The 22,153-nt window shown below is 45.0% G+C and overlaps 1 protein-coding gene across 5 annotated transcripts in view; it reads right to left on the minus strand.

Annotated features, from left to right (window-relative positions):
• The window catches only part of TGFBRAP1 (transforming growth factor beta receptor associated protein 1), a 64,955-nt gene that overhangs the window by 15,763 nt on the left and 27,039 nt on the right, over positions 1–22,153 (minus strand). For all 5 annotated transcript variants that reach the window (XM_005306990.4, XM_042854507.2, XM_042854522.2 and 2 more), the window contains 2 exons: positions 15,635–15,717; positions 429–770 (listed from right to left, as the gene is read on the minus strand). In XM_005306990.4, the coding sequence (XP_005307047.2) occupies positions 429–770; positions 15,635–15,717 (425 nt within the window). The remainder of the gene's footprint in view (positions 1–428; positions 771–15,634; positions 15,718–22,153) is intronic.

A 22,153-nucleotide genomic window follows, 5' to 3' on the forward strand; every position in this document is an offset into this window, starting at 1 on the left:
CTTTAAGCCTAGAAAGGCCTAGGGATCAGGCAATCGAACAGTTTCCTAACCTCAAGGGGAATATTTCCCCCGCCAAAGTTTTCATTTTCAAGCTTGTTAATTATGAAAAGAAGTTCAAATCTTACTTGCCTGAACCAGCATAAAATTGCTGGCTTACAAGCTCCCTACACACAGCTCTGCCAATGCACCTCAAGTTTGAGCTTCAACTCCACCCAGACATTCCAGTCCATCTCTTAAAACAAATAGAGAAGTATGCTGTTTTGCCATTTGTGCATACACCAACACCACAAACTAAAGTGAGCCTCGTCTGACTGGGACATCTAGAGAAACGGATTCAAATCCTTAAGTGACTGGTAAATGTACAGACCAAAAACAAAACATTTCTCCCACTCCCACCCCAGAGCTGGTGATCTAATGAAATGTCTCACTTTTTGTGTTTCTCCAGCCAGGCAGCACTGTCTGTTAGAAGACAGAAATTCTCTGAGACCAGTAGATCCAGAAGGCTTTCATGATTAGCCTCTGCATACAGCTTGAGCAAAGCTGTATCAATGTCTTCCTTGTAGCCATTTGCAACTTCAGTGCTGCGGACTTCATTCAAATAACTCATGAGGAATCGTTTACACTTAGTCATCTTCTCCTGGTCCCCTTGGGTCAGCTGGTTTAAATCAGCATACTCGTGAAGAGGCGGATGAGATCGTATGAATGAAGAGGAAGTAGGCAACAGGAAGGGGTAAAGAGAGATCAGCTCCCGGACATCCAGCTGGCCGCTTCTGCAATTACAGTGTCAAACTAAATGAAGCAAAAAAGAAAGAAAAAGTATACATAGGCACACACAAAAAAAGCCATACTGAGGTTGTCTGCACATAGGCTTTTCAGTACAAAGACGCCATTTAAACTGTCCATTTTTGAAAGTTATTTTTATTAATCTTACTATTAGAGACATTTCCCCCAGAACAAATGAGGGGATTTTTCTAGTTCTACGGGAGAATTCTTGTGTCATTCGATGTATGTGTCCCAGGGCATGAGAACTTCATGCTTCAAAGGGACTAGTCAGGGGACGATCAGCTTTTCACTTCTTGGTGACTGGTATAATCCATCTCAGGTAAGTACTGACAAATTAACATCTGACAGCTGTGGCCAATGTGAAATTAGTTGGTGGCCCCAGTCCAGCTCTTAGGGGACTACTACTTTATATTATTTGTGCTGGTCTCTGGATGCATTCAACTATCCTCTCACACAGGGCTGAGACACAATGAAACCACCAGTACAGTATGTGTTCTGTAGATAAAGGTGACTTGTCCTATGGACAGTCCACCTGGCACCTTTCAGCAGCAACTAAATTTGCCCTTCTTCAAAAAGAGAGAACCTCAGGGAGACCTCTATGCTTTAAAAGAAATTTTGTATGTGGAGAGTAATGGTAAAGAGTCAAGAAAACAAAGATTGATTAAATGAACAGCTATTTATAGATACACAACTATATGTTGTGTACGGCAGACTAAGTACTGACCTCTAGAGTGTTAAAACCCACCTGAGTTACAATGAATGAATTACCAATGTTGAAAGAGTGCTGCCTGTGCTAACAGAAGCCTTGTTTTTCTTCGAGATGCTCCTTCAGCCAAGGCTGAAAATATTCCTGAAGGATATTTTGAGAGTAAAAAGTCTGGCTAGGAGAAGAAGTTACTGCATATGTTCAGATTTGTAGAGCACCTCAGGATGTCTAAAACATCTGTCTGACTTCTACTGTTAAGGTTTCAATGCCTGGGACAGGAGTCAGATTTGGACACAAGTTTAAACAAAGCTAATATTCACAGAGCAGATCCAGAAAGAACAGAAAAGTCGCTCAGAAGACTGCACTAAGTTTTGAGGACCCAACTGAAGTAAATTAGAGTTGCAACCGTACTGATGGGATGTTGGACCTTTTTTGTTTTGGTTTCCACACTTCCAGACACTCTACTGGACAGAACAGAAATACTGTAAACCTTCAAAAATGGAAGCAGAATGCTCATAAACAACAGGGGCTGCTAAGTCTCATCCTAAATTACTTCTCCCATCTTTTATCTTGTGAAGTAATGGAAGAAGTGTATTTATGTTTGAAGTACAGCGATCTGATACAATTTCTGAAAACCTCAGCCATAAAACTCATCCCCACCTCGGCCTCTTTTACTCCAGGGGAATCATACACCAAAAAATTAAAAATTCTTCAAAATTCTGCATATTTTGTCAAAACACCACAATATAATCACACCAGTTTCAATTATTTTGGTAATTTATTTCAAAATACCTGTCAGCAACTATGTCTGTAACAATGCAGACAACAAAAAAGATTCAGGAAATATTTTGACAAATAGATTCCTTACTAGGCATACTAGGCACATTAACACAGAATTCTGAGGAGTAATAATTCATTTAAACTAGGGCTGCTGATTAATCACAGTTAACACACATGATTAACTCAAAATTTAATTGTGATTCAAAAAATTAATTGCAATTTTAATCACACTATTAAATAGAATACCTGTTGAAATTAAATATTTTTGGATGTCTATATTTTCAAATATATTGATTCAATTGCAACAAAATACAGAGTGTACAGTGCTCACTATATTTTTTATTAGAAATATTTGCACTGTAAAAATGACAAAAGAAAAGACGGTTACTCACCGTTGTAACTGTTGTTCTTCGAGATGTGTTGCTCATATCCATTCCATTAGGTGTGTGCGCGCCGCGTGCACGATCGTCGGAAGATTTTTACCCTAGCAACACCGGCGGGTCGGCTGTGGAGCCCCCTAGAGTGGCGCCTTCATGGCGCTGAATATATACCCCAGCCGACCCGGCGCCCCCTCAGTTCCTTCTTGCCGGCTACTCCGACAGTGGGGACGGAGGGCGGGTTTGGAATGGATATGAGCAACACATCTCGAAGAACAACAGTTACAACGGTGAGTAACCGTCTTTTCTTCTTCGAGTGCTTGCTCATATCCATTCCATTAGGTGACTCCCAAGCCCAACTTAGGTGGTGGGGTCGGAGTGAGACATTGCTGTGTGCAAAACTGCTGATCCGAAGGCAGCATCGTCCCTGGACTGCTGCACTAGTGCATAGTGTTCTGTAAACGTGTGGACTGACGACCAAACCGCAGCTCTACAAATGTCCTGGATCGGAACTTGCGCCAGGAAAGCCGTCGAGGAAGCTTGGGCCCTCGTGGAGTGAGCGGTGAGGTGTGGTACTGAGACACCTGCCAGGTCGTAGCAAGTCCGGATGCAAGACGTAATCCAGGAGGATAGGCGTTGTGAGGAGACCGGTGAGCCTTTCATTCGGTCGGCCACTGCAACGAAGAGTTGCGTCGTCTTTCTAAAGTGCTTTGTGCGGTCAATATAGAAGGCCAGGGCCCTTCGCACGTCCAGGGAATGCAAACGTTGATCCTGGCGAGTAGCATGTGGTTTAGGGTGAAAAACCGGGAGAAATATATCCTGGTTGATATGAAATGGAGAAACCACTTTAGGGAGAAAGGCAGGATGTGGACGAAGCTGCACTTTATCCTTGTGGAAAACTGTGTAAGGGGGCTCGGATGTAAGCGCCCTGAGTTCAGAAACGCGCCTTGCTGAGGTGATGGCTACGAGGAAGGCTGTCTTCCAGGACAGGTACAGAAGTGAACAGGTGGCCAGTGGCTCGAATGGAGGACCTGTGAGCTTGGAGAGAACCAGGTTGAGGTCCCACGTCGGAACGGGCTGACGTTGTTGTGGGTACATCCGGTCTAAGCCCTTGAGGAATCTAACGACCATCGGGTTAGAGAATACCGAGGACGCGAGTTCCCCTGGATGGAAGGCCGATATAGCGGCCAGGTGAACTCTAATTGAAGATATCGCCAACCCTTGCTGTTTTAGGGAGAGGAGATATTCCAAAATAAGAGGAATAGGTGCGTGCAATGGGGACGTGGCTCGTTGTTCGCACCAACAGGAGAACCGCTTCCACTTGGCCAAGTATGTGGTCCGTGTTGAAGGCTTCCTACTGCTCAGCAGAATCTGTTGGACAGAGTGTGAACACTGTTGCTCTGCCTGGGTGAACCATGGAGCAGCCACGCCGTGAGGTGGAGTGATTGCAGGTCGGGGTGACGCAGCCGGCCGTGGTTCTGCGTGATGAGATCCGGATACAACGGAAGCGGGATCGGTGTCTGAACCGAGAGTTCCAGCAGCGTGGTGTACCAATGTTGTCTCGGCCACGCTGGAGCGATCAGAATCACCTGTGCCTGGTCTCTGCGCAATTTGAGCAGTACCTTGTGGACCAGAGGAAACGGAGGGAAGGCATAAAACAGGTGGTCTTTCCAGGGAAGGAGAAACGCATCCGAGAGGGAGCCTGGGGCTCGACCTTGCAGGGAGCAGAACACGTGGCACTTCCTGTTGTCTCGAGATGCAAACAGGTCTATCTGGGGAAACCCCCACTTCTGGAAGACGGAATGTATGATGTCCGGACGGATAGACCACTCGTGCGTTTGAAAGGACCTGCTGAGTCGGTCCGCTAAAGTGTTCTGGACTCCAGGGAGGAACGATGCCGTGAGATGGATTGAGTGGGCGATGCAGAAGTCCCACAGGCGAATGGCCTCTTGGCATAGAATTGACGAACGTGCTCCTCCTTGCTTGTTGATGTAAAACATGGCCGTGGTGTTGTCGGTGAGAACTAACACACAGCGGCCACGTAGGAGATTGAGAAATGCCTGGCACGCCAGGCGCACCGCCATCAGTTCCCGAACATTGATGTGTAGGGCTAGCTGAGGTGCAGTCCACAGGCCCTGGGTATGGTGCTCGTTGAGATGGGCGCCCCAACCCAGAGATGAAGCGTCTGTGACCAGGTGCAGAGAGGGTTGTGGGGCGTGAAACGGCATCCCCTCGCAAACCACATTGTGATCTAGCCACCATGTGAGGGAGGTCAGGACCGAGTTCGGGATTGTGACCACCATATTCAGGCTGTCCCGATGTGGGCGGTATATTGATGACACCCAGGTCTGGAGTGGGCGAAGCCGAAGTCTGGCATGCCTGGTTACGTACGTGCATGAAGCCATGTGACCCAGGAGGGTAAGGCACGACCTCACCGTGGTAGTTGGGAAGGCCTTGAGTCCCTGTATGAGGCTCGTGATGGTGCAAAAGCGATTGTCTGGCAGGATGGCTTGTGCGCGTCTGGAGTCTAGAACCGCACCGATGAATTCTATTCTCTGGGTAGGTTCTAGAGTGGATTTGTCCTTGTTGAGTAGGATACCCAACTTGTTGAATGTGCGCACTATTATGTGGACGTGATCGCGAACTTGTTCCTTGGTGCGACCGCGTACCAGCCAGTCGTCTAGGTACGGGAACACCTGTATCCCTTGCCGACGAAGGTACGCTGCCACGACAGCCATACATTTCGTGAAGACCCGTGGGGCCGAAGATAGTCCGAAGGGAAGGACTGCAAATTGGTAGTGCACCCTGTTTACCACGAATCGGAGGAAGCGTCTGTGAGGCGGGAAAATAGCAATGTGAAAGTATGCGTCTTTCATGTCGAGGGCGGCAAACCAGTCTCCAGGATCGAGGGAAGGGATAATGGCCCCCAGAGAGACCATGCGGAACTTCAACTTTACTACGAATTTGTTGAGTCCGCGCAAGTCCAAGATGGGTCGCAGACCTCCTTTGGACTTGGGAATGAGGAAATAACGGGAATAGAATCCCCTGCCCCTTAATTCCACTGGAACCTCCTCTATGGCCCCCATAGCGAGGAGCGTAGAAACTTCCTGTATAAGAAGTTGCTCGTGAGAAGGGTCCCTGAAGAGGGACGGGGAAGGGGGGGAGGAGGGGGGGATAGAAGAAAACTGGATAGCGTATCCCCTCTCCACCGTGCGGAGGACCCAACGGTCCGAAGTTATAAGGGACCAAGCACGGTGGAAGTGGGAGAGGCGATCCCGAAAGGAGGGGGCTGGATCCTGGGGGATGACTGGGGCGCCGTCCTCGACCGCACCTTCAAAAGTTCTGCCTGGGGCCTGAAGGTGGTCGAGGTGGCCCCTGGTTCTGGCCGGGTTGAGGGCCGGTCCACCTTCTTCTACCACCTCGCCCTCGCCTCCGGGCCGAGTCCTGTCTCTGACGAGGCGGGGGGGGGTAGAAGCGCTGAGGCTGCGGCCTAAATGGCCTGCGCTGGGGGCCCACAACATGCATCCCCAGGGAGCGCATGATTGTTCTCGAGTCCTTGAGGCTCTGCAGGCGAGAGTCCGTCTTATCCGAGAACAATCCATGACCCTCAAAAGGCAGATCTTGTAGGGTTTGCTGCAGCTCCGGAGGCAAACCCGAAACCTGAAGCCAGGAGATCCTGCGCATAGCGATGCCCGAAGCCAGGGTCCTCGCCGCTGAGTCTGCAATGTCCAAGGAGGCCTGCAAGGAGGTCCGAGCCACCTTCTTGCCCTCCTCTACCATGGCTCCAAACTCTTCCCTGGACTCTTGGGGAATCAACTCCTTAAACTTCCCCATAGAGTTCCAGGAGTTGAAATTGTAGCGGCTCAGTAGCGCCTGTTGGTTCGCCGCTCTAAGTTGTAGCCCTCCGGCTGAGTAAACCTTACGGCCAAACAGGTCGAGCCGCTTAGCCTCTTTTGATTTAGGCGCTGCAGCCTGCTGGCCGTGGCGCTCTCGTGCATTCACTGATTCCACCACCAGTGAGCACGGTTGGGGGTGGGTATACAAGTACCCATAGTCCTTAGAGGGGACAAAGTATTTTCTTTCCACCCCTCTCGCTGTGGGTGGAATGGAGGCAGGAGTTTGCCATATCGTATCCGCATTCGATTGGATCGTGCGGATCAGAGGTAACGCCACCCTCGATGGGGCATCTGCTCCAAGGATGTTCACGATCGGGTCGTGCACCTCCACTATCTCCTCCGCCTGCAGGTCCATATTACGGGCCATCCTACGCAGGAGATCCTGGTGAGCCCGAAGATCTATCGGAGGGGGACCCGTACATGAAGTGCCCGCCACTGCCTCGTCCGGAGAGGAGGAAGAGGATGCCTCCGGTGGTACCGGATCCAAGGGGGGGTCCTGATCCCCTTGCTCTTGGGCCGGGGCATCACCTGCACTTGGGTCCCTGGTGTCGGGTGGCGTGGACACCGAAGCCTCCATGCCTCCTGGCGGAGGCCGAGAGATGGTGGATTCTGGGGCCCTTCTAACCGAGTGACCCGAGCGAGAGGTCGATGGTATTGGAGCCCCTTGCTCTTGGTGGTATGCCCACGGGGTCCAAAACGACCAGTGAGATGGTCCATGAGAGTGGTCCTCTGCCATCTCTTGCCAGTGGCCGAAATTTTGTTCATCGGCGTGCCCTTGAGGGGGGTATGCCGATCTCGACAGGTCCTCCGAGGAGCGAGACACCGATCTAGACGGCCATGGCGGTGCCGAGAGAGATGAAACCATCCCGGTGGGCTGCGGTGCCGCACGGTGCCGGTCCGGAGATGATCTATCTCTACGCGGTGCCGGCGATCGGTGCCGGGACCGCGACCGGTGCCGATGACCTCGTCGGTGCCGGGAGTCGGATCTGGACCTCGACGAGGACCTGGAGTATGCCCGGTGCCGGGAGCGACCCCTCGACGTCGAGCGCCGACCGTAGCGGTGCCGAGAACTACGTCTCGACGTTGATCGGTGCCGACGATCATGTCGGTGCCGAGACGAAGAGCGGTGCCGCGAAGAAGATCTTGGCCGCGAGTACGACCGGTGCCGAGACGATATTCGGTGCCGGGACTGCGAGCGGCGTGGGGACCTGCTTCGGGACCTGGACCGGTGCCGAGGTTCCAGCCCTTGTGATGGCGGGCGCATCAAGGCAGGTTTCCCCCTCGACTGGACCGGGCGAGTCAACGGTGCAGTCGGTGCCGGTGGTTGAGGCGGTGCCGGCTCCGTGAGAGCTATTAAGTCTCTCGCCGCCGCGAAGGTCTCTGGAGTCGACGGGAGGCACTGTATCACCGCCGGCCTGGGGGGAGACGCTATTTGCACCGGACTCAACGGCCTCGGCGCCGGAGTCGACGGTGCCGGAGGCACCTGTTTTCGTTGCTCCACCGGTGGACGCGGCTCTACCCCCGACACTGGGGGAGCTGGCGTCTTCGGCACTGATGTCCCCGTCTTATGGGCTTTTTTATGCCCTGGGGATAAGGACCGGCGCCGAGGCACTTGCTGTGTCTGCGGTGCCGACGAGGTCCGGTGCCGGGGAGGCTTGTCTGACGCCACTCGCGTGGTCGTCGCAGCCGGTGCCGCCGGGGCACTGCGCACCGAGGTGCTAGGTGCCGGGGCCTTGCTCGTGGAAGGAGCGTCCGGGCTAAGAGCCGCCTCCATCAGAAGTTGCCTGAGCCGAAAGTCCCGCTCCTTCTTGGTTCTCGGACGAAAGGCCTTACAGATTTTACACTTATCTGTCTGGTGTGACTCTCCCAGGCACTTCAGACAGGATTCGTGCGGGTCGCTCGTGGGCATAGGTTTAGCGCAGGAGGCGCACAGCTTGAAGCCGGGAGCGTTGGGCATGAGCCCGGCCCCGCGGCCGGGGGAGAAAGGGGGGAGACGACCCCCTTAATCCCCTGGACTATTTAGAACAACTTTAAAACTACTTAACTAACTTACAACAAACTCTAAGACTATAACTATAACTACAACTATGATACAACAAGATAAGCTAGGGAAAGTGGAGAACAGCTAAGCAGCGCTCCACAGTTCCAACGACCGTCAGGGGCGGTAAGAAGGAACTGAGGGGGCGCCGGGTCGGCTGGGGTATATATTCAGCGCCATGAAGGCGCCACTCTAGGGGGCTCCACAGCCGACCCGCCGGTGTTGCTAGGGTAAAAATCTTCCGACGATCGTGCACGCGGCGCGCACACACCTAATGGAATGGATATGAGCAAGCACTCGAAGAAGAAATAGTATTTTTCAGTTCACCGCATACAAGTACTGTAGTGCAATCTCTTTATTGTGAAAGTGCAACTTACAAATGTAGATTTTTTGGGGGGGGTTACAAAACTGCACTCTAAAACAAAACAATGTCAAACTTTAGAGCCTACAAGTCCACACAGTCCTACTCCCTGTTCAGCCAATCGCTAAAACAAACAAGTTCATTTACATTTATGGGAGATAATGCTGCCCGCTTATTTAGGTCACCTGAAAGTGAGTACAGGCGTTCGCATGGCACTGTTGTAGCTGGCACTGCAAGATATTTACATGCCAGACATGCTAAACATTTATATGCCCCTTCATGTTTCAGCCACCATTCCAGAGGACATGCTTCCATGCTGATGACACTCATTAAAAATTAATCCATTAATTAATTTTGTGATTGAACTCATAGGGGGAGAATTGTATGTCTCTGGCTCTGTTTTACCTGCATTCTGCCATATATTTCATGTTCTAGCAGTTTCAGATGATGACCCAAAACACGTTTGTTTTAAGAACACTTTCACAGCAGATTTGACAAAATGCAAAGAAGGCAAAGAGATTTCTAAAAATAGCTAAAGCACTCAACCCAAGGTTTAAGAATCTGAAGTGCATCCAAAATCTGAGAGAGATGAGGTGTGGAGCATGCTTTCAGAAGTCTTAAAAGAGCACCACTCAGATGCAGAAAATACAGAACCTGAACCATCAAAAAAGAAAATCAACCTTCTGCTGGTGGCATTTGACTCAGACGATGGAAGTTAACATGCATCGGTCCGCTCTGCTTTGGATCGTTATTGAGTAAAACCAGTCATCAGCATGGACGCATATCCTCTGGAACGGTGGTAAATTGAATTACTTGTATTAGGGGAATTAAAAAAATACAATTTCTCTTTTTTTTACAGTGCAAATATTCGTAATAAATAAATATAAAGTGAGCACTGTACACTTGTATTGTGTAGTAATTGTAATTAATATATTTGAAAATGTAGAGAACATCCAAAAATATTTAAATACTGTAAATGGTATTCTATTAACAGCATGACTAATCACAATTTTTTTAACAGTGCGATTAATCACGATTGATTTTTTTAATCTCTTGATTGCTCTAATAAAAATAGATAATATGCATATCTAGCTTTCCCCAAAGGCCTACCATTTGCTAGATCTGTGAAGACCTTACTGCTTAAGACTCCCTCTTCAGAGTCTCTCTCTCTCACACTCAGCCTAGTTCCCTAGACAGTTTCTGTCAATCAACCCCGTTCTCGCTCTTAGAGTAACTCTGGAATGTTTGATTTCTAGCTTCCCAGCTTTGGCAAAATAAGGTTTGCAACCTATGAGAGACTGGACATTGCATTCTTGAAGCTAACAGCTTGAGCCATTTACTGTCTTTCAAGTGCATGTTGGGGTGTCAGATCTATTGGGTGACTGTCTTGTTTGCTCTTCCCACAACCCCCTATTAAGTTAGATCAGTACATTCATATTGGAAATTCTAAGAACTCTATAATTACAAAGTGTTTTGACCTCACTAAGTCACTTACAATATTACATATTATTCATAGATTAATACACAGCAGCTCTACAACCATCACAGTGGGAATGCTTAAAGCAAGCCCTTCAACCACCAGTGTCTATCCCCAGCCACCTGGAATCTGCTTCTGTAATGAAGTACTTTGATAGCTTTCCATTTTTGTGACTGCCAAACAGATCAACTGCTGGGAAGCCATACTTCCATGAGATCAGTTTGAAGATGTCCAGATTCAGACATGATGAGTTGTTGATGGTGCATCTGCTGAGTCAGTCTGCCTTCTCGTTTTGTTCTCACTTTCTATTACTCTTATCGAACTAGTTTCTCCTCAGTCCATTCCATTACTTCCAACACTTCCAAGCATAAGATCCACCTTTGAGTTCTCCCTTGGTTGTTGAGGTTTGCTAGCATGCCGCTGCTGTCCGACTGGACCAGAATAGAACAGGATTCACGAGGTGGCTCTGGAACCTTCACAGGACAAGCTTCACCACTCACTCCACAAGGCTGATGCTCTCATTCCTATCAATGGAGCTCCATGTGCCCCGCACTGTTCTGGGACCCAGATGTGCTCTTCACCCCAATAGGCTGGCATCCTTCAGGAGTACCAGAGGGACCACAGAGCAGACACAAAGACCAGACAGTGGACCCTCCCTGGGATTGTCCAACATCTGAGACTCCAGTAACTGGACTGGAACCAGCACCCACTCTTGCATGCATAATGGTGTGCAGTTCCAAACCGTCAACAGAAATTTCTGGAAACTTGATGTGGAATTATGACCATCGCATAAGAAACCAGAAGGCCCCACTCCATCCAATCATCCAATCTGGCAATCCTATTAAACACTAGATGGGTCTGACTGAAATCATGCCTTTTGGATATAAAAGCAATACAGTCCTCCTTCTGAGGGAACCAGTTCTTAGGGATATTGTTGAGAGACACCATCCTTCTGAGGAGTGGGATATTCTGTCTCCTAGATTCAAATCAGGACAGATGCACAGTCTTTTGGTACCATAGCGAAGTCCATACATTGCAATCACCTCTGCTTTTGACCCGTGATGCATGGTTTTCCCATGACTTACCTGCCATCTTCCTTTTGGTACTTCTGTGATGTGGATGAACAAAAAGAGCTTTTCTCCCTGTTGTTGGGCTTGTAATGCCTTTGAGGTACTGTATGGAGATGGGAGGGTCTGCTTTGGTTTGCATGCTCCTTTTGCATCTATCTTATCCAATTTTTTCTCCAGAGAGGGGAAAGCCTATGAATTTGGATGAGCACAGGGTTTGTCTGGTGTGAGCAACTGCAGTCCAGGATCAGATGTGGCACCTAGCTGAGAATCATATTGTCCACTGAGGTGTCTGAAATGAAAGGTGTTGCTAGGGATATTTTTGTAAGGGCAGAACTGAAGTCAGGATGGGCCTCGTCATCCAACACTTGTATGTCATCTAGCCAAGAGACCATAGCTCTCATAAAACAGATAGTGGCTAGGGATGCTCGGAGCACCCAACTAAGGCTCAAAGTCCTTACTAAAGGTGACCTCCATCTTTCTTCCAGTTGTCTCTTTGGGAGAGAAACCCCTTTCAATGTGACCATCATATCCTTTGCTATGATGCCATCACAGCATCTACTTTCAGTATTTCTTAATGGCATTTTTTGGCTCTTGCATCTTACGGTACCTAAGTGCATGCCTGCTCATATGTTTTCCCTTGTCAGGGCATTCCCATTCATCCCTGATTATGTCTTCAAAAGAAGGGGGAAGCGAATTCCTGTCTCAGGATGGGATTTGGCAGGTATTTGAACTTAGTCTTCCTATCTACTGCCACATTTGATTAGATCTATATGGAAGATGCCATTTTCCTGCAGTATCAAATTTATCAGGGGATAACATTTTCCTCCCCTTGCCCTGCTGAGATACCAAATCAGAAAGCTTTCCCTCCTCCTGAGTAGTGGAGGTGGGGTCTAAGTAAGAATAGGAAACTTTTAGATATTTTATACTCATTCTCTTTTGCGTTTCCTGGCGGCGCCTCTTTTCCCCATTTTGCAGGAGTAACTCCATGCCTGTGGCCAAGGTGAGGTAACTCTGCAGCTCAAGACACCTGATAAGAGGTTGAGCCCTTTAGATACATAGAATCATAGACTATTAGGGTTGGAAGAGACCTCAGGAGGTCATCTAGTCCAATCTCCTGCTCAAAGCAGGACCAATACCAACTAAATCATCCCAGCCAGGGCTTTGTCAAGCCGGGCCTTAAAAACCGTTAAGGATGGAGATTCCATCACCTCCCTAGGTAACCCATTCCAGTGCTTCACCACTCTCCTACTGAAATAGTGTTTCCTAATATCCAACCTAGACCTCCTCCCCCACTGCAACTTGAGACCATTGCTTCTTGTTCTGTCATCTGCCACCACTGAGAACAGCCGAGCTCCATCCTCTTTGGAACCCCCCTTCAGGTAGTTGAAGGCTGCTATCAAATCCCCCTTCACTCTTCTTTTCTGCAGACTAAATAACCCCAGTTCCCTCAGCCTCTCCTTGTAAGTCATGTGCCTCCGCCCCCTAATCATTTTCGTTGCCCTCCGCTGGACTCTCTCCAATTTGTCCACATCCCTTCTGTAGTGGGGTGACCAAATCTGGACAAAATACTCCAGGTGTGGCCTCACTGGTGCCAAATAGAGGGGAATAATCACTTCCCTCGATTTGCTGGCAATGCTCCTACTAATACAGCCTAATATGCCGTTGGCCTTCTTGGCAACAAGGGCACACTGCTGACTCATGTCCAGCTTCTCATCCACTGTAATCCCCAGGTCCTTTTCTGCAGAACTGCTGCTTAGCCAGTTGGTCCCCAGCCTGTATCGGTGCATGGGATTCTTCCTTCTTAAGTGCAGGATTCTGCACTTGTCCTTGTTGAACCTCATCAGATCTCTTTTGGCCTAATCCTCCAATTTGTCTAGGTCACTCTGTATCCTATCCCTACCCTCCAGCGTATCTACCTCTCTCCCCAGCTTAGTGTCATCTGCGAACTTGCTGAAGGTGCAATTCATCCCATCATTCAGATCATTAATAAAGATGTTGAACAAAACCGGCCTCAGGACCAACCCCTGGGGCGCTCCGCTTGATACCGGCTGCCAACTAGACATCGAGCCATTGATCACTACCCGTTGAGCCCGACAATCTCGCCAGCTTTCTATTCATTTTATAGTCCATTCATCCAATCCATACTACTTTAACTTGCTGGCAAGAATACTGTGGAAGACTGTATCAAAAGCTTTGCTAAAGTCAAGATATATCACATCCACCACGTTCCCCATATCCACAGAGCCAGTTATCTCATCATAGAGGGCAATCAGGTTGGTCAGGCATGATTTGCCCTTTGTGAATCCATGTTGACTGTTCCTTATCACCTTCCTCTCCTCCAAGTGCTTCAAAACTGATTCCTTGAGGAACTGCTACATGATTTTGCCAGGGACAGACGTGAGGCTGACCGGTCTGTAGTTCCCCGGGTTCTCTTTCTTCCTTTTTTTAAATATGGACAATATATTTGCCTTTTTCCAATGTCCTCCCCTTCTGGCTCCTAGTCTCACTGTTTATGGGAGTCTCCACACAAGAATCCTTCAATTAATCTTCGGGAGAAAAGAACTATTTAGCAGCCCTGCTTTCTTTCCTCGCAAGGAGCTGACAACACTCTTCATATTGGGAGTATTCGGGATCTCTTCTGGCTAGGGACTTCCCATATGAGCTGTCCTGATGGAGTCCTCCTTGTCCTTAGACTCTCTCCCTGAAGTGTTCAGCAACTCCTAGTTGAGCTTTTCTGCATAGCGCCTCTGGAGAGAGGGTGTCCTGACATGCTGGTCTAAGTCTGAACCCTGAGCCCAGCACAGCAAAGATCGGGTGACTGAACAGTCAGGATATAATTTGCACTCTGTAGAGCCTATAAATGCCACTTCACGTACAGAGCACTGCTCTGATTCAGGAGCAAAGTAAGCCATCTGTTCTGGCATTTATTTTCCTCAGGAGATTTCTCTATTTCACTGTTTCTTTATCCTTCCCTGCTAAATATTCACTACTCCCCATACATCACAAAACTCTAGGAACATTGGGCCGCACGTTGGGAAATTTATTTCCCATTTATTTCCTTTTTTGTGATAGCATTTCTCACAATTCTATTCTCCTTGGCATGGGTTCATTAGCCAAGGGACAACATTTAATTTTTTTTGTCTACAGTTGTAGGGCAATTAGCATTCTATACATAACTCACTGGTTGGCATTAAGGTTTTACAAATCATATTTCAGGAGTTTCTATACAGCTTTGGAATGATTTCTGGTGCGAAGCCAAATAAGGGGTGGGGACAGCCAGGACTTCATTGCAACAGTGAAAAGTCTCCAGAATTACAAAGAAGGGGAACAGCCTATGCGTCTCAGAAATGTAGGAGACACTGACAGCAGAAACAAAACAACAAAAAAACAGCCAATAGGGTGAGCAGCATCATTTTTAACCACATTTATGGAATGAGAACAGAGCAACAAGATTGTCAGCAGCCATTTTGTTTCCAAGTCACAGTAAAGTCAGGAAAAGTTGTAGAGATTTTTAAAAATGGCAAGTAGTTCTTGTGTAAGACACCCAACACTGTTTAAGAAGGCAAATTTGAATATAAAGAGCTTAATAGAAAAATTGACAGTGCAGTTGTGTATCACCAGTATATAACCTGCAACTGATTTTACCTTAATGCAGAAATGTTACTGCTTCCTAATTATTCAATTGAAGAGCAATAATACATCTCCCCTTCCACTACCTCCTACCCAACAATTTTAGTATTTTAAGTGGACACTGTGCCATATTTTGGCGTTTTAATAGATTTAAGAAAGCAGAACAAAAGCTACATCAGACCCTGATCTTGGAAGCTGATCTGCATGGGCATGAAATCAGTGGGTCTCCACATGGGCACAGTGGAGATTAGATTACAGGATCAGGGCCCTAGTACTTTATGTCAATTACAGTTATGGTACAAAAATATGAACTTAACACATTATGGGTTACCCGTCATCCAATCATAAAGCTGTTCCAAAATTATTTTGGTCCTCTTCAACTATAGCCATTTCTACCACAGCAGTATTACACTTGCATCATAAAATATTCCTATGAAATGCCTTTAAATTCAAGCATGTAACCTTGTTTAAAGACGATTAACATGAGTGTTTTTCATTTTGTCAACACAGAATTACCTGAAGAGTTCTTTTGCTTCTAGGAACTGAAGCTGTGCAAAGTGTATAAAACCTGCTTGCTGCAAAATTCGTTTGTACATTACCTGAAAGATGGGGAAAAAGGTTTGTTAGTGTAAATGACTCCATTCAAAAACTGTCATTACTGCAATAGTTAACTACTTCACAAAGTATTCAATGCATGATATAGAACTATGCTTCTGAATTACTGCACATGATACAAAACCCTCAGCTTATGCATTTAAAATCAGGTTTACTCAATAACAAAGATAATTTTGAAAATACTACCTACATGAAATTTCTGAATATTTAAAACAATTTTAGTCAAGACTCCTGAACACAAATCCAGATTGACAAATTTAACTGCTCACTGCACCATTTTACATCAGACTCTTAAGATATCATATACCCTGACTTGTCCTGAAAATTTAAAATAGGGCTGTCAAGCGATTAAAAAAAATTAATTGTGATTAATCACGCTGTTAAACAATATACCATATAAATATTTTTGTATGTTTTCTACATTTTCAAATATATTGATTTCAATTACAACACAGAATATGACGTGTACAGTGCTCACTTTATATTTATTTTTATTACAAATATTTGCACTGTAAAAATAAATAAGTAGTATTTTTCAATTTACAGTACTTGTATTAAGTGGTGCATTCTCCATCATAAAAGTTGAACTTACAAATGTAGAATTATGCACAAAAATAACTGCATTAAAAAAAATCAATGTAAAACTTTAGAGCCTACAAGTCCACTCAGTCCTACGTCACCCTATTGCTCAGACAAACAAGTTTGGTTACAATTTGCAGGAGATAATTATTAATGGAGATATCCCATCTCCTAGAACTGGAAGGGACCTTGAAAGGTCGAGTCCAGCCCCCTGCCTTCACTAGCAGGACCAAGTACTGATTTTGCCCCAGATCCCCAAGTGGTCCCCTCAAGGACTGAACTCACAACCCTGGGTTTAGCAGGCCAATGCTCAAACCACTGAGCTATCCCTCCCCCTATGCTGCATGCTTCTTGTTTACAATGTCATCTGAAAGTGAGAACAGGTATTCACATGGCACTACTGTTACCAGCGTTGCAAGATATTTTATGTGCCACATGCACTAAAGATTCATACGTCCCTTCATGCTTCAATCACCATTCCAGAGGACACACGTCCATACTGATGACTGGTTCTACTCGATAACGATCCAAAGCAGAGTGGACCGACCCATGTTCACTTTAATCATCTGAGTCAGATGCCACGAGCAGAAGGTTGATTTTCTTTTTGGTGGTTTGAGTTCTGTAGTTTCCGCATCTGAGTGTTGCTCTTTTAAGACTTCTGAAAGCATGCACCGCACCTCGTCCCTCTCAGATTTTGGACGGCACTTCAGATTCTTAAACCTTGGGTCGAGTGCTGTACTTATTTTTAGAAATCTCACATTGGTACCTTCTTTGTTTTGTTAAATCTGATGTGAAAGTGTTTTTAAAACGAACATCTGAAAATGCTATATTAACATGAAATATATGGCAGAACGCGGGTAAAACAGAACAGGAGACATGCAATTCTCCCTCAAGGAGTTCAGTCACAAAATTTATGCATTATTTTTTTAACACACATCATTAGCGTGTCCTCTGGAATGGTGGTCGAAACATGAAGAGGCATATAAATGTTTAGCATATCTGGCACGTTAATAGCTTTCAATGCCGGCTACAGAAGTGCCATGCGAACGCTTGTTCTCATTGTAAATAAGAAGCAGGCAGCAGTATCTCCCATAAATGTAAACAAACTAGTTTGTCTTAGCAAGAAGTAGGACTGAGTGGACTTGTAAGCTCTAAAATTTTACATTCTTTTGTTTTTGAGTGCAGCTATGTAACCAATAAAAAAAAAAAATCTACATTTGTAAATTACACTTTCACGATAAAGAAACTGCACTACAATACTTGTATGAGGTGAATTGAAAAATACTATTTCTTTTGTTTATTTTTACAGTGCAAATTTGTAATAAATATAAAGTGAGCACTGTACACTTTGTATTCTGTGTTGTAATAGAAATCAATATATTTGAAATGTAGAAAAACATCCCAAAATATTTAATAAATTTCATTTGGTATTCTATTGTTTAACAGTGCGATTAATCGCAATTAATTTTTTTTAGTTAATCGCATGAGTTAACGGCGATTAATCAACAGCCATACTTTAAAGGGGGAAGAAAAAAAAAGGAAAAGTGCATGCAGTCAGGTAGGAATAGCCAGACCTTATAACAACTATAAAGTGCTACAGATCTAAGGGTCTTCTAGTGTTTCTATTATAGCTTTCCTTCTGAAGTTTTACTTTCAAGATTTTTATATACTTGGCATACACATTTTCATCAACATAGAAATAGCATTTATTTAAATTAACCCATCCCCACCTATAAAAGCAGAGGTGAAACAGACCAGTATATTTTAAGCTAAATGTTGAGTTAGTTGTCACTAGATAATGATAAAGGTATATGCCATGTTTTAGGTATTCCCTGTATTAACAGAAGTATCCGTATTAATGAAAATACAGAGACAAATACACTTCTCAAATTGCAGTCTGCAGCACACCTGCTGGTGGTCACATGATGCTGGTTCCTCTTGTTTCCAGGAGCATCTACAGTTATGATAATCTGCCAGCTTCATTGATATAAATTGATTTTTACACACTACTCAAAGCTCTAAACAGTGTTATGAAAGCTGTCAACACACACAGTGCTAACAGCTCCAATTTTCAACTGAAGTACCTAGGAAAATTGTAGTATTCCTCAATCTATTGCATGCAGAAAGATACTGCACAAGAATCGGAGGCCTACCACAGGGTGGATTGATTTACAAAGTGATTTTAAGTAACCAACTTTAATCATGATTTAAATCAGCAAACAGGAAACTGTGATTTACATTGATATTAATTGTATTTAGTATATGAAACTTTTCAGTTATTTTCCTAAAGCAAGATTCACTCTCAATGGTTGATATAACCATTAACAGTTGATTTGCAACCAAATTTTTTGCTAACTGAGAGGGTATATGATCCCTATACATTTAAACAGTTATATGCTTAAAACACGTATTCAAATTCTTAATTTTTACATTTTTTATGATAAACAGTGGATGATGCATTTCTTATTTACTAGGTAATTTTTTTACTCTCAATTTGTGTCACGCAACATTTGAATGGAAACTGGAATTCAGTTAAAATGTATAAAAAAGCATTTTAAAATTAAGTTTGCTAGATACATAAAGTATCAAATTTCAATTTAACACTGCTTTATTAAGCAAAGGCTGTAGATAGTGAATTGATAGCTTGTTTCTGGTCACCGTGGGCCAGATTTTCGAAGGTATCCAAGTGCCTAAAGATGCAGACAGGTGCCTAATGGGATTCTCAAAAGTGCCCAAGCAGGGAAAGGTGCCCAACTGCCATCAAAATCAATGATAGTTAAGCATCTATCCTGCTAAGGAGGTTTGAAGGTCCCACTGGAGACCTGCCTGCATCTGTAGATGCTTAAACCCTTTGAAAATCTGGCCCCATGTCCTTTTGAGAACTAGCAGATCTCATTTTCTCCCCAACCTGTTTTTTATTCTTAGATTGGGAGTTGAAAAAGCAAGAAAACTTGTTTTCCTCTTCCAACCTGTGACTCAACTTCCAGCTAACTAGTCCAAAAGAAATGTTTTCTCTATACACTTGCTAGAAAAAGTTAATCCAAAAGTACCATATATATTCGTTCATAAACCGAATTTTTTTTAGTAAAAATGGGAAGCACCAGAGAAGGGGGTCAGCTTATGAACGGGTATAGAGAGGGACAGGTGGGACACAGCCTCTCCCCCCAACAGAATTAGCAAGGAGAGGCAGCACAGCCAGAAGGGAAGAGGCGGGGCCAGAATCTCTCCGCTTCTGGCCACGCTGCTCTCCCCCCAGCCTCCGAGGCATCTGCAGCTCCGGGGCTGGCAGACTGTGGTCGTGCTGCCTGGTCTGGCCCGCCGGAGCAGCTCCAGCCAGGGACACTTTGTTTACTTAGGTTTACCTCCGTGCCTGCGGACGCTTGAGATAAACAAACCATCTCGGCCCACCAGCAGCTTATCCTGATGGCCCAGGAGCCAAAGTTTGCTGATCCCTGAATTATAGGATCGGTTTATGAACGGGTTATAAAAATTTTCCATTTTTACTTATCCATCTTGGGGGGTGGGGGGGGTCAGCTTATAAACGAACCGGTTATGATAGAGTATATACGGTAATTTAAGGCAAAAGCTTTTCTGCCCAACAGAAAGTTCCTATATCTGGAAAAAAAAAAAAAAAGGACAGCATTCACTCCATTGCCAAGACAGCAAATATATACTTAATGAAATACAAGATGACATGACATATAAGAATATTCCACATTGCTCCTTTAGGTTCATATAAGGAAAAATAGACACTCTTGTTCTTTGCAACTACAACCGACAAGGACAAATTTACTAAAACTAAATAAAAATGAGGTGAAAAACTGAATATTTAAAATAGACTGCTATACTTTAAATGGGTCAACAAAATAGCCAGAGGACAGCGCAGAATAGTAAGAAAACAGTCTGCTGTACTTGCAATTGTTTGAGTAACAATTCACCTGTCCTACAGAATCAAAATAACCACTACAGAGTAGAATGTGTTTCCCAACCTCTGCTAAGTCCATATATTTTCAAATAAGTTACTAACTTTCAAGAAAACGACCATTTAAGCCACAGTTCATATTTATAAGTCTACAGGTAATTTTAATATTTGGTAAAATTATATTGTACAAAGAATGAAGAATTATTCAAAGGACTGTGCACCAGAAACATTCCCAAAACAAAGCTTGCATTTGAATGTTCCAGCAAAACATGTTCATAGTCATGTATAAAGTGCAATTTGCTTGATTTTTTTTTTATTTTATTTTTTTTATAAAGTGGGTGACATTTATGTCAAGGGACAGAGTCTATTCTCAGTAATGGTAGAAACAGTCACTTCTTGTCCCAAGACTTGCTTAGATGCGGTCTTAGGGCAATATGGCTATCATCATTGATAAATAATCAACACAGAAAAAATGCCCACAAAGAGGAAAAGCATTTTAAACAGAGGCGCCAGCTCCTAGTACGTAGGCCTTGAAACAAGTGGCTTTGTCTGCCTCTTCTCTGTCCAACCACAATGGCAGGCAGGAGAGGCTACTAACAGATTCCCTTGATCTCTGCCATCATAAAATGACCAACATTAAATTAGCCTCTTTCTTAAGAGAGCAAGGTGGAAATGAACAGCAAGGCTAGAACAAAATGTTGGACAAACCACTTTTGAAAGAAAAAAGGATTTGCAGTTTGCATGCTTAAAGTTCAAAGAATGGAAAGGAAAGGATCAAAATGCTGGGGGGCGGGGGGGGAAAGAGAGAATCAAACATACCAAGAAAGCGAGTGCTGGGTATTCTAGAGGGAGAGGCGAAAATACACCTGGTGCAAAATTTGGTAATATTACTAGTAAAAAGTTTTATAAAGGGATGAGGAAAATACTCCTTTTAAACTGAATTTTCCTATAGATTTCTTTCCCAGCAGGGCTTCTTGTGCAAAACTAAACAGGTACTTTGACTGTGGCAATGACAGATAATCAAAGAGGGGAAAGGTTGCTGCTTCTAAACATCAGCTCTTTGGTAACATTTTCAGAAGGCTACACTGTAGAAGCCAGCTGCTTCAAGGTAGTACAATCAGATTAGTGAAAGGGTGTGGAAACATAGCAGTGCAGTGACTTTTAATGGTTCAAGTGATAGAAACATCTGAGGGATATACAGTGATTCTGTTCACCAGTAGTAGGCACAAAAACCATCTTGTGGAAGTCTTCTGTAGCATCCCACAGAGAGCACTAGAACATCTGTGCCTTGTGCAAAAATTGAGTTTAGTAGCACTTCTCTTTGTGACACTGATGGCATGCAAGAGAATTCTAATGGCAGCCTCCTCATGGGAACTACTAAGAAACTCCACTGAACAGCATGAGGCAGCAGCTTCATTATGCTATGCAACAACAAAAACCCTCGCGCAATTCTTTACATGCTGGAACATTTTTCCTGCAAGATGTATGGTTGATTCATCCTTTGTGTGAGTATGAGACAGTAGCTTCTTCACTGCAACATTGGGGATGTTTGTGGAATCAACAATTTTGTATTAGACAAGTGCAATGCTATGGAGTCTACTTTTTGGTAAGCTTTTTAATTGATTCTTCTGCATACATGTCAAACACGAGGTGGACTTCAACATAGGTCCAGTATTTTCTCTGTAGCCTCATAATTGAGAGTTCAAGCAAATTCAGGCAGGTGATACAAGTTTCTGGTTTGCTGAGAGCTTGTACCTCAGCCATACCAACTATGATTTCTATGTTGAAAGGCCTCTGCTGGCATAAGGCACTGGGTCACATTGTCAGGAGATGCTGGCTTGGGAATACCATGCACAGCATGCACGGGATTGCTTTTTGTCTTGCACATATACCCAGTATCATGCTGCCTGGTAGGTGAC

This window comes from Chrysemys picta, chromosome 1, assembly GCF_011386835.1.
Source record: "Chrysemys picta bellii isolate R12L10 chromosome 1, ASM1138683v2, whole genome shotgun sequence".
NCBI lineage: Eukaryota > Metazoa > Chordata > Testudines > Emydidae > Chrysemys > Chrysemys picta.